General features: G+C 40.2%; 1 protein-coding gene across 1 annotated transcript in view; it reads right to left on the minus strand.

Moving 5' to 3' along the window:
- Ttn (titin) overlaps positions 1-12,209 on the minus strand; it is a 269,525-nt gene that overhangs the window by 206,225 nt on the left and 51,091 nt on the right. The window contains 1 exon segment of the mRNA XM_036184883.1: positions 11,335-11,391. Coding sequence (XP_036040776.1) covers positions 11,335-11,391 — 57 coding nt within the window.

Genomic DNA, 12,209 nt, shown 5'->3' on the forward strand with positions numbered 1-12,209 from the left:
AGAGCCCTTGTACCGCTCTCCTTTGGGGGTTATTGTTAGGTAGGCACTACACACCGCTTTTCCATATTCATTACTGGCCACACATGCATACTCCCCCTCATCCTCAAATCTGGTGAACAGAATGATCAGGCTGTGGTTATCCCCATCAAAGACAAATTTGTAGTCAGCAGAAGGGGCTAATAGCACCCCGTTAAAGAACCATTGGATTTTAGGCCTGGGGCAGCCAGTGACAGTAACCGACAATTTAGCTACATCTTCAACGCTTATTTCAGCATCTGATACTTCTCTGATGAAAGTGGGGGTGGTGCCTTCCTGTCTGGAATCAAACTGAGTGGCACAGGCAGGCGGCTCAGATAAAAGTTCAAGTGTTTCATTCATGTTACGCAAGTGAAGATCAGAACTATAGGTTTGAAATCCTTCCTCGGCAGACAGAATACTAGCAATCTCTGTGTGGAGAAAAGTTATTATGACGTTATGATACAATTTTGTTTAACAAGCAGTATCAGTCAAAGAATTGGATACCAATTACCAGCCTTCTACATTGGAATTGGACTGTGGAGAGATTAATTTATCAAAAAACACATTCCTAAATTTTCTTAGCCTATTATGGAAAATCAAGCAGCTATACCTACAATACAAAAGCAACTTTCTGTCCAGTTTATCTTGTAGGGTTTACAGATGTGATATAAATCTAGATCTGAAGTTTGAAGAAGTGCTAGATAAATTTTTATAAATCATAAATGCAGGGTTATTTGCATCAACTTCTGAAAACGCATAGAATTGTTATGCAGGATTTTCTTGAGTCTAATGATTATTTTTCAAAGAAAAATATATTTTAGCTACTTCTACTTGTATATCAACAACAACAATTACAAAAGTGGGAGCTAGACAGGCATAGTGATACACATCAGTAACCCCAGCATTTGGAAGGCTGAGGTAGGAGGATTTCCAGTTCAAGGCCAGCTTGAGGCCTTTCCTGTATCAAGGTTCGATTCCAACTCCTGAAGGAATCACTGTTGTCTCTTACTAGAAAATCAAGTTTCCCCTCATTCAAGTAACTAGTCAAAGTACTCCAAGAAATCTTTTATAATAAGATATTAGTTAAGAAAACAGGTGAAGCAGACATAAGAGAAAATAACTCCAATATCAAAATGTTGGTGATAATTTATTGTGTAAGTCAGTTGTACAGCATTATTGAACAGGGATACAAAGTAACACAAACTCTTTCAGTAGTATCACAACCAAGCGAGAGGCAGGCCTGTAGTTTATCAACAGAATTGGATTCTTAATTCAGTCTGCGGGAGAGTAGGAGTGTCCTGTTACTCATAGATTATTGCATAAATGAAAAGCAGTTTTTATCATTTTGTTAATTCATTTTCCTTACATTACACTGGATGGTTTTGTGTTTAATTCCTTACAGGTCTAGTATTTTAGTTGAAAGATATGACTCCAGTCTACAGGCTATAAAACATCAGTAAAACTCCTCTGTAGCATGTGGGATACTTACTAAGTCATTTGTGAGTGTCCCTGATAAGCCACCATTAGACTTCATACACTTACATCACTAACGGTGGCCACTTAGCTTTGCATCTGTGCTGGGTACATTCATTTTCCCTTCTCTTAAATCCCCAAAATGCCTGCAAGGGGAATGGATGTGGGTATAGTTAAAGTACCCTGAATTGATAATATGTTAAAATATTTTCAAAAGGTTCCCCTATTTCCAAACACACACACACATACACACAAATACAGTAAACGAGCCTCAGATTTGCCCAAACACTAAAGCTGTAGTTAAAATTACCCCAGTTGACAGCATCTCATGACAACATCTAAATTCAACTCTGTGTAAAACATGGGATTCTTATTCCAGCATCAGGGAAATTACTATGTCAGGCTTTACAGCTGTGTGTCACTGAGTCAGAAAATAGAAAGTTCTACTTAACTACCATAAGTGTGGGGAAGGCTTATTTTCTTCTTTCCGCTATTGTTATTCAACAATCTTCAAATTCAATGCCTCTGAGACTAAGGGAATCATAGTAAGAAAAATCAAATAAAGCCTTCCTTATATGAATGAAAAATCAGCAAACATGAAAATATCTTCCTCCTTCTCTGTTTTCATTTGCTTTTCTGGGTTTTGAATGTTGATTGTGTTTGTAATATGTGGGTAAGGGTGCTTGTCATGTTGACTATGACATAGATTTCTAATTAATTAAACATACAGTCTATGACTAAATGTAGAAAGACTCTTAAGCCCCCTTGCTGCAGAATTAGCTTTACCAGAATCAGCCTGAGAGTGGTGTGGTGTATTTAAATTGTTATCAAAAGGTATTATGTACTCTGGTTGCCACGAAAATCATTGTTCCACAATTGCTTATCACTGGATGATGGTCACTCAAAACAAATACATTAAAAAAAATCTGGATGAGACAATCAGCTAGTCTGCCTATTTTCTACATATGCTTTTAATCTTTTGGTTTGGATGATGTGAAGGAATTTCCATTGTGAGAATAACATCAACAGATAAAAGAAACAATAAATATGGTAGCTATATGAGTTCTTATGGAAGTTAAATCTGAAATAAATGCTATATGTTTAATAATCAATATTAAGATGGCTGATACAATCACGGTCCTTAAATATTGCATGTGCAGGCTTCAAGTACAATGTAGTTTGTGATCGTAACTTAAGAGTGGACCATTAGACTGACAATCTCAATCTCTCTTCCATTGTTTATCTCATCTGTTACAAACTGAAACCCATTAAGCTATATTTAGAGTCACCACCCCTAGGTGACAAAGAAGTTTACTGTGTGACTATAACTCCTGAGGCCTTTGATCCAATTCCACATTTTGATGTAAGAAATTTGACTTTTTTCATATTTATTATAACTTGTATGCAAAGATTGAGGTCCACATTGGTTCACAGTCACAATACTAAAGTATTTATCAACTATTAAAACTGAAAGACAAAATTAAAATTCACTTTATAAACATAAATATCCTACTGGAATTTTAATGTTTATTAAGGTCTAGTTAGTTTTAAATCTTAAAATTCTATAAAAATAATAAGAAAACTTACTCTATTATATATATATATATATATATATATATATATATATATATCCCTAAACAACAAAAATTATCATATTGTCTCAATTATAAAAGTGTCCCACCATTTTTCTAATTTCAGAGGTCCTGATATTGGTGTACAGTTAAAAAATTTATATCTAGATGAATACAGTGATACTCCCAGGTTGATGATAAATTAATGCTGCACTTTCACTTGATGCCCAAAATGAGGAAATAAAATATTTCCACATGGGGAAAGATCATTATCTCTGTTTACCCTGCAAGTGTTTAGAAAAGCCTGCAGAGACTTTGACCCCTCCAAATCCAGTGATAATGCAATACTCAAGATAAGTAGTAAAAATGAAAATACCTCTTAGAAGCAAAATTCATTCTCAAGATTGCAGCATAAACAGATTATGAAGTTGGCTACCATTTGGCAAAGCTGGTTCTGTTGCCTGCTTCACCATCCTGCATCTGAGTAAATCAGCATAGGTTTGTCTGAATGAGAAGAGGCTTAGCGTTCAAAATTGACTTAGGGGCGGAGGGTGTTTTCTCTTACCAGCTTATCTACCTGCTGATCTGCTATGGTCCTTTTCATCCCACTTTGCATCTGCAGTTTACCTGCTGAAAGAGAATGCTGAAACACTCTGTGGAGGAGGGGACATGGAAAAGTAGAAACACACACCAACAATTGGGTAGCCAAGGAGGTGTTTAATCGTGCTAGATAGATAACACACAATGTAACTGGCATCAGTGATGGGTTCAGTGTTTAGATCACAGAATATTTACATGCATTACAAAGATGAGGTTTCTACATAGAGAGACCATATCTCCAGGGGTCTTCAATGTCATGATCCAAACATAGTGGATACATTTGGAAGGTTGCTCATCCATAGACACTGGTGATGACTGAGGCCCTGAGAAATCCCACTTTAAGAGAGGGTGAGAATGGCAGAGCTCCTAGCCTCTCCTGAATTGTTCGTAGCTACACAGCTGTACTCTCCCCCATCACTTTTGATTAAGCCTGTTATGAACAGATTGTGGAACCCTATGCCGCTTTCCTCAGCACTGAACCTTGATCCTTGAACCAGTTTTCCATCTTTGTACCAAGAAACTGTGGGTCTTGGAGAACCACGAACTAAACACTGGAAATATGCTGCTGTCCCTAAGGGGGCATGACAATCAGAAATACCTTTGATAAACCTGGGGGGGCCTTCTACCACTTGGAATTCAAAAAAGCTGTCAGCATATTTGCTCCTTAAGACTAATTCCTCCTTCTGACTGCTTAAGGTCACTTTGCTTGTCCTTGTGATCAGAGCAGAGACTTGGGACTCTCCCATGGTAAGGAAGCCTCGGCAGATGGCTTCTCCTGCACTATTCTGAGCTCTGCATCTGTATGTTGCACTATCAGAAGGGCTGATGTCTCGGATTTTAAGGCTATGACTCCCTTTCTCCTCACTGATTACATACTTCACGTCATCCGGCTCAATGCACATGTACTCCTTATACCATTTGACTTCTGGAGTAGGGATGCCTATGACAGAACATTTGAACACAGCATCAGAGTTTTCCGGAATTTTAAAGTCGCAAATGGGTGTTATAAAGCGAGGAGGCATTTCAAATGCTTCTAAATCAATGTTAAAATCTGTGCCTTCTTTCCCTCTGGACTCCGTACCGGGATCTACCAGATTCAGTGGAAGAATATCTAAATTCACAATCATGCTTTTATGATCAGGAGTAAATTCAGGGACTGTGACTATTTTCACCTGCTTTTCAAATTCCTTCACATCCTTTTCACTTAATTCTACTTCCAGGACAATCTCTTGAGGGGAAGGTGTTCTTGATGAGCTGGCATTTTCCAAGTCAAACTCCATGATGTGCTGGTGGGTTACAGGTGGTGGGAGGGCCACAGCCCTTTCCTCTTGGGGTATTATGTCTACATGTGCAAAGCTTTTTGACTCCCCTATGATGTTTACTGCATGGCACATGTACTCTCCCGCATCTCCTTTTTGCACGTTAGAAATTTCCAAAGAACACACGTTGCCTACCCTTTCCATTTTGACTCTGTCATCCGGCTCCAGCAAAGATTTATTTCGATACCATTTCACACCAGGGACTGGAAGACCTTCAACTTCAATGATGAAACCCAATGTTGTATTTTCATATATCCGCCTTTTGCTTAGAGGTTCGATAAAAGATGGAGGCATTTCATTGTCTTTGGGTTCGATGGCTTCATTAGGTGTGCCAAATGAATCTGAACGCCATGTTTCATACAATGAACTTCTCTCTTCCGTAGGTGTGTGGAAATGTTCATTTGGAGTGCTGTCTTCCCGCTCTATTTTTGACAAGTTCATGTTTACACTTCTAGTATGGTTTGGTCCTCTAGTAGGAATAAAATCTCTCTCTAGTTGCTCCCCTGGGGGTGTGGAAAATCTCTCCAGAGCCTCCCCTGGGGGTGTGGAAAATCTCTCCAGAGCCTCCCCTGGGGGTGTGGAAAATCTTTCTAGAGCCTCCCCAGGAGGAGTGGAAAATCTCTCTAGAGCCTCCCCTGGGGGTGTGGAGTATCTCTCTAGAGCCTCCCCTGGAGGAGTGGAGTATCTTTCTGGTATTTCACCTTCAGAAGGTGTGGAGTATCTGTCCCCATTTTCCTCTAAAGGTGTTGAGTATCTCTCAAGAGGCTCGCCCCTTGTATTTGCTAGGGATTGCTCAGTTAGACCCGAGGGCTTAAAATATAAATCAGGAGACTTTGGAGATTCTAAATGCTCCACAGATGATGGCGGGCTATAGAACTGATCTAACTCAGACATTTCTTCACTGCTTGTACTTCCCAGATCAATTGAAATATCAGACTCAGGAGAATAGGGCCGGTCCAGGGATTCCTGCTTCTGATTGTAATACTCATACACAGTGTTGAAAGTTACTTCTTCAACCTCCATTGAGGTGACTGACTCACTCTGGACAAGCTCTCCCTTGCGTTTGCTCTCTCTAACTTCAGGCACCTCATACTTTCCTACAGCAAGTAAGTACTGTGTTAGGGAGCTCTCGGAAGCCCTCTCTTCAGTTGTTTGGGCCTCCTCCAACCTAGGAAGATCTTCAGGAAAACAAGTTTCTACCCTTTCTCCTCCCACAGTGGAGAAAGAGCTTTCATTCTGAATGTGAACTTCATGATAGTTTTTTTCTCCTGAGGCCTCAACTCTTTCACTCATCTGCTCCTGCTGATCTCCAGTCATCAAGAATGGCAAGCTCTGACACAGAGAGAGCTGTCTGTGAGGCGTGTCTGCTCCCTGAACGTCCCCTCTGGGGTCTTCCAGAGTTCCATTGTATTCCTGAGTCACACCCAATGCTGGTTCCAAGGTGGAGCCGTCTTCCATTTCAGGAACCTCTAAAAGTTCTTCCTTACTCGCTGCCCTTTTCAACTCTGAGATGAAACTATGTCCATTTTTCTCTGAAACATTAGCTTCTCCTGTATCAGCAGGTGATGTCTGACCTAAAGCCCACGATTCACCATGCACTGCCTCAGAAAAAGACTTTAGTGAATGATCAGCTTTTAAAATTGTTGTGGTTTGTTCCTGAACATACTGAAAGCTTTGGCAAATAGGAATTTCTTCTTGGTGGCGTGTTTTCTGTTGGTTCTCAGTTCCTTGGCCCTGGAATACCTCACCTGGATCTTCTATGTGAGAATACATTTGCTTTAGATTAAAGACAATGTCTTCAGGACTAACCATTTCTGAAGTACGTTGTTGAGTTTCTAAAGAGCTTTTATCTTGTTGACCATTGGCCGAGTCTTGGGATTTTATGCCTGCACTTTCTATCTGTGAGTGAAACTGCTTTAGGTCAAATGTAACAGGTGTTTCAAGCCCACCCTTTTCTGAAACTACAGCTTGGGCTATAGGGTTCGTTTCTTCCTGTTCCCTCTCTTCTACTTCCAATCCCTTGGGAGCTTGAGAGGCAAGCTGCTTCAGAACCATAACAATGTTAGATGAATCTGCTTCTACCTGTGAAGACATTTCCTCTGTCTGATGCATATTTACTCTCAGATTGCTCAAGCCTGATTCTCTTTGCTTCAAAGAAAACTCTAGGTCATCTGGCTTCTTCTGTGGGGCACTAACGAAAGATTTCTTGGTCCGTCTTTTTTCTAGAACTCCCTTCTCTGCACGGTGCAGCTTTTCAAATGCAATAATCTTATGCTTCACCTTTTTCCCTGGGTAGTACCTTTCTCCTCCAAGGGCTTCTTCATAGGTAGTGACAGGCGAGTCTTTCATGTCCTGAACTGCCTCAGAGGTTCTCTTGGAGTAGATATTGAACACATAATCACTTTGAGAATGCCCTTGTGTATTTCCCCATTCTGGTTCTTGATTTCCAAAGTCCTCTCCAACTTCTTTTCTAAAGCTAGCTTTGCTGAAATCATCAGCCAAGGGATAAGTGGCGTCCCCTGCTCTGTGTGGCTGGGAATTTCCACTTATATGTTCTTCATCCTGGTATTGTAGGAATTCAGCCCTGTGCAGTTTATCAATGTCTGTGGGTCTAGATGTGCCTTGCATAGATTTGGATAGTTTTTCACTAGGCATTGCACAGTACACTTCATTTTTCTTGTCTACCTGCCCAACTGTCTCAAGACCCTGAAAATACTCCCTTACAGTATAATCTTTTATATTTGATTGGGCAGCAAAGGGACCAACTGGATTATCATAAAAATGTGCCCTTACAGATTCCCCCTGAAATTGTGCTTGTTGATTTTTAGAATAGTGTGCAAAAGTTCCACTTAGATTTTCCAGTTGACTATATTCCCTGTAAGCAATGGGTTCTACAGTTAAATCCAAAGTACTCTTGGCTATGCCTGAATCATTTTCAGCCACACATTCATATCTTCCAGAATCTTGTAAACTGACCTCATTGATATATAATCTATGGCTATCATTCACGTTTTCAACCTCAGACTTTTGATTCTGCTTTATAAGAGCACCATTATGAAACCATGTGACCTCAGGCTGAGGCTCCCCTGCTATTAAGCATTCAAGCATTATAGAATCCCCTTCCCTACAACTGGCATTCCTTGGCATTTCCTGTAGCATTCTGGGTGGCTCATTAGTAATATCAGGGGAGAATATAAATTTGTGTTTTGGTGACTGGGTGGTTTGATCGCGAGGCATTGCTTCTGGCTCCAACTCTAACAGTCCCCTGTGTTCTTTGTCTTGTTCTGGGGTTGGGGTGGCTGCAGTTATCTGAATTTCTACAGGGAATGACAGCAACTCTGTGTCTGCAGAGGGGAGCTCTGGGGGTTGAGTTTTTAACATATAAAGATGTCCGTGGCCCTCTCGACTGAAGGATAGATGAGTACTTCTCGCCTGGTCAAATACCAAAGCCAGCTCTTCGTCCTCCTCTGTGTAGTCAGTCCACACTGGAACCTTGCGAGGCTGGGAATCATGCCTTGGCTTTGCCCTCACTCTAAGCACAGCCGTTGCTTTTACTGTTCCATACTGGTTAAACAGTACACAGGTAACCGAGCCTCCATGCCAAGGCTGAACAGACGGGAAAGTTAATGTGGAATAGTTCTCGAATGTATGAGTGGTAAAGCCTTGACTCCGTGGTATTGGCATCTCATTGTTATACCATGTCACAATGGGCTGAGGGTACCCTTGAAAATGACATACAAATTTACAGCTATCACCCTCATAAACTTCTTGAGACTCAATATCCTGAAGGAATGAAGGTGGGCAGCGTTGTGGATGCTTCTGAAAGTAATTTTCAAAAGGTCTTGTCTTCTCTTCCTGCTGCTCATTTTTGCGTTCTTCCATGTTCATGGAAGCAGAGCGTTGCTCTTCTCTCCAGGCCCTCTGTGTTCCCCCCTCACTAGCTACATCTTCAGTTTCTTTAATATTTACAAATGTATCCAAAGATTCACTGGAATATGGTGTGAGGACTCGAGACATCTTTTCAGGAACCTCACATATCCCCTCACTCTTATATTCATATGTTTCCTGACTAGAGGTGAATGTTGATTCTCTGATCACAGTGCTGTTCATGGCTTCTTCAAATTGACCCTTTGCTTGCATGTTTTCACTTACTAGGGCATGCTCATAAAAATAGCCTCTTGGTAGGCTTTCTTCTAGAAATTTCTCTTGGCTCAGGCTATTTTCAGTCTGGAGAACTTCTTCATCACCAATCGCTTGGATGCTTGAAGGAGCTTCTCTATTTTGATGTATTTGATTAGGAAGGGAGTATGGATTTTGGATGATTCTCTCTGCTGAGTTATCAACCCTATCCCTGTCTTCAGCTAACTCACACACAAATCTACTCTTCACTTCCTCTCTAGAGAATGGAGTATCTCTAACAGCATCCTCACTTCTTACAATCTTTGAGTTTACTTCAGATGATTCATCTAAAAGAGAAAATTTCTTTTTCTCTAAGAAGATTTTTCTAGCCTCCCGTAGTCGCTGCAACTTCATTTTGGTCTCCTTATCTAGGAAACTTTCACCTACATTAAGGCAACCTCTGACATCAGATTTACTTTCTGACCACTCATTGTCGTCATATACATGGTCTGCTCTCCTGACAGGGCTCCCTGTTCTGAAGTGTATTGTTCTCATTATGCCCTTTTGTTCCATATCTTGTTTCTTGTTAAAAGGGGAGCCTGTAAACCTCAGGTCAACCTTTATCTTCTCCTGTTTCCTTTCACCTAGGACCCCCACGTCTTCAAAGGTCTGCTCTGCCCTTTTCAGAAATTCTAAGTATCTTTCATCTTGCCCCTTCTGGATAACATGCAGTGATGCGCTGGACTCGGCAGACCCCTCACTATTAACTGCCAAGCACCTGTAACTTCCAGAATCTCGGCCTTGGACCCTCTTCACTTCTAAGCTAGAAGAATGTTGGTGTAAATCGTTTTCAGTTCTTATAACCCGCCGAAGACCTGTTGGGATGGGCCTATTATTATGGAACCAAGTCATTTCTGGAGTTGGACAGGCAATCAATCTGCACATAAACACAACAGGTTCGCCCTCTAAAACATATTGAAATGTGAGTTTTTGAGTAAAAGTAGGCTTGAAACATTCGGGCCAGGAGCTTGTGGATGACACTCTACTTGCATGTCTCCTCGCCATCAGGGAGCCGTGGTCTATGTCTTCAGGGTCTGAGAAGGCACTGCGCATATCTCCTGTGTGCTCCACTTCCCCCTCAGAAAGTTCTTCTGCAAAAAAAATTAAATTACAAAGCATTTTACTATTTTCCATAGCACTCAAAAAAGTTGAAAATAAATGAAATTGCAAAATAGGAAATGAAATAAAGTGCATGCTACAGAGTCTCACAAATCCATAAGAAATTCACTCACCATATTTGTTCGAATAAACGCAACACCATGCTCTGTTTAAAAGATTCTGACACGAAAATCGTTCGTTGTCTGGTCTGCTTTCTTCAGACTGCTGAAATTTCTTCTTGAACAAGCAAAAGTGCATTTGAAAAATACCATATTCCTGTGTGTATTTGTTTTGAGAGCAGGACAACTTTGCAGTTTTGATGGCTAAGAGGAAAATCTTACCTGACTTGCAGAGAGTAGAATAAACGCCCTTTCTGATCCTTTTGATTGCGGATTAAATTGTTAGATTTTTGAGAATTAACTATTTGAACAATACATAGAACTATAATCATAAACAATTAGATGAAATAAAATGAGAAGGCGTTTATTCGAACTAATACAGCTAAAGAGTCACAACATTATGCAAAGTAAAGCAGGCAAGGGTCACATGAGATAGCTATCTGCAAGCCAGTGTAAGAGACATATCAATGTTAAAGTGACCTGTGTGCATGAGGTGTAGATCCAGAATGGGAACGTAAGGTTTTCACACATCCTAAACAAAGTAGCATTTCTACTATAATTCATTCATGACTGCATTCTGAAAATGACAGGTTAACACCCATTGTTCAATTCAGTTCACCACGACTTTGAAAACTAACTTCTACTTCATGATTTCATGCATTAAAATGACCAACTGTTCATAGTACACACTTTTCAAGATGGCTGCAAACACGAAACTGAGTGTGGCTGACAAAGTTTCAATACAAGATTTAAAATTACCATTCAACAAATTACTGTGAAATGCACATAACCATCAGCATACTAAACCAGGCATGCGACATAGTAATATATACTCGAAGAGATATATTTGTACATCTATGCCATATCCTCAACAATACTAAGAGAAATAGAGTAGGCCAAGGATTCCACCAATCCTCCAGAATTTCTACTTTAATCGCACATTCATTGTAACAATACCTTTCATCTCCATTTCAATCTGCTGATCAATCCTCTCATGTAAAATGGATTCAGGAGCTAAAATGAAAAAACAACAAGAAATGTTGGTGAGTAACTGCATACAGTTTCTGACTTGATTCATGAGTTATGTGGTAAACACTGCCTTTCTGTTATAAGAAAGAGAAAACGCACTCCACCAAAGTATCCACGCCAAACGACCCACTGAGTTGATGTGTCACAAAGTTGACAGAGGAGGGTCCCAGTCCCCCATGCCTTTACATGCACTCAGAAAAGCAACTCAGAAGCTAAAGGAAAATACCCGGTGTAATTTCTACTGACTACACATTTGCTAAGAGAGGAAACCACATTGATTAGGAACATGCACTGTTTGCTTGCTACTTTTAGTTTAGTTTAGTTTTTTTTTTTTTTCCAGAATGAAGCATTTTTTAAAACTAATAAACAGTTCCTTGATTTGAACCAGCTCTCACACTTGGAACTATACAAAGTCCATACATATCAGCCAGTGAGCAAAGACTCCTGAACTCTAAATGGCTTTTATTACACAAGGAGCAGGTACAGCTTTGGGGCACTGTGGTCTCCGGGACAGCTTCCAGGACGAGGCTAGCAGCCTGGGACACACATTCTTCAATTCATGTAGCACTGTGACAGTAACTCTAAGGGTTCTTTTTCCTTCATTTCCTTGTGATCTTTGATAAAAATGACAAACCCAATGTTTTCCTCAGTGATTTAAAAAAAAAAAAAAAACAACTTAATTGGATGGTTTAGTTTGGGAGTCTCTGAGTATTATACTTTCAGTGTCTGAGTAGAGAGTAACTTTTGTAACTATTCTGCCTCAGGATTCTTTTGCTAGTTGAGAATAAAGAGAATAAAGTTAG

This window comes from Onychomys torridus, chromosome 4 (genome assembly GCF_903995425.1).
Source record: "Onychomys torridus chromosome 4, mOncTor1.1, whole genome shotgun sequence".
Lineage (NCBI taxonomy): Eukaryota > Metazoa > Chordata > Mammalia > Rodentia > Cricetidae > Onychomys > Onychomys torridus.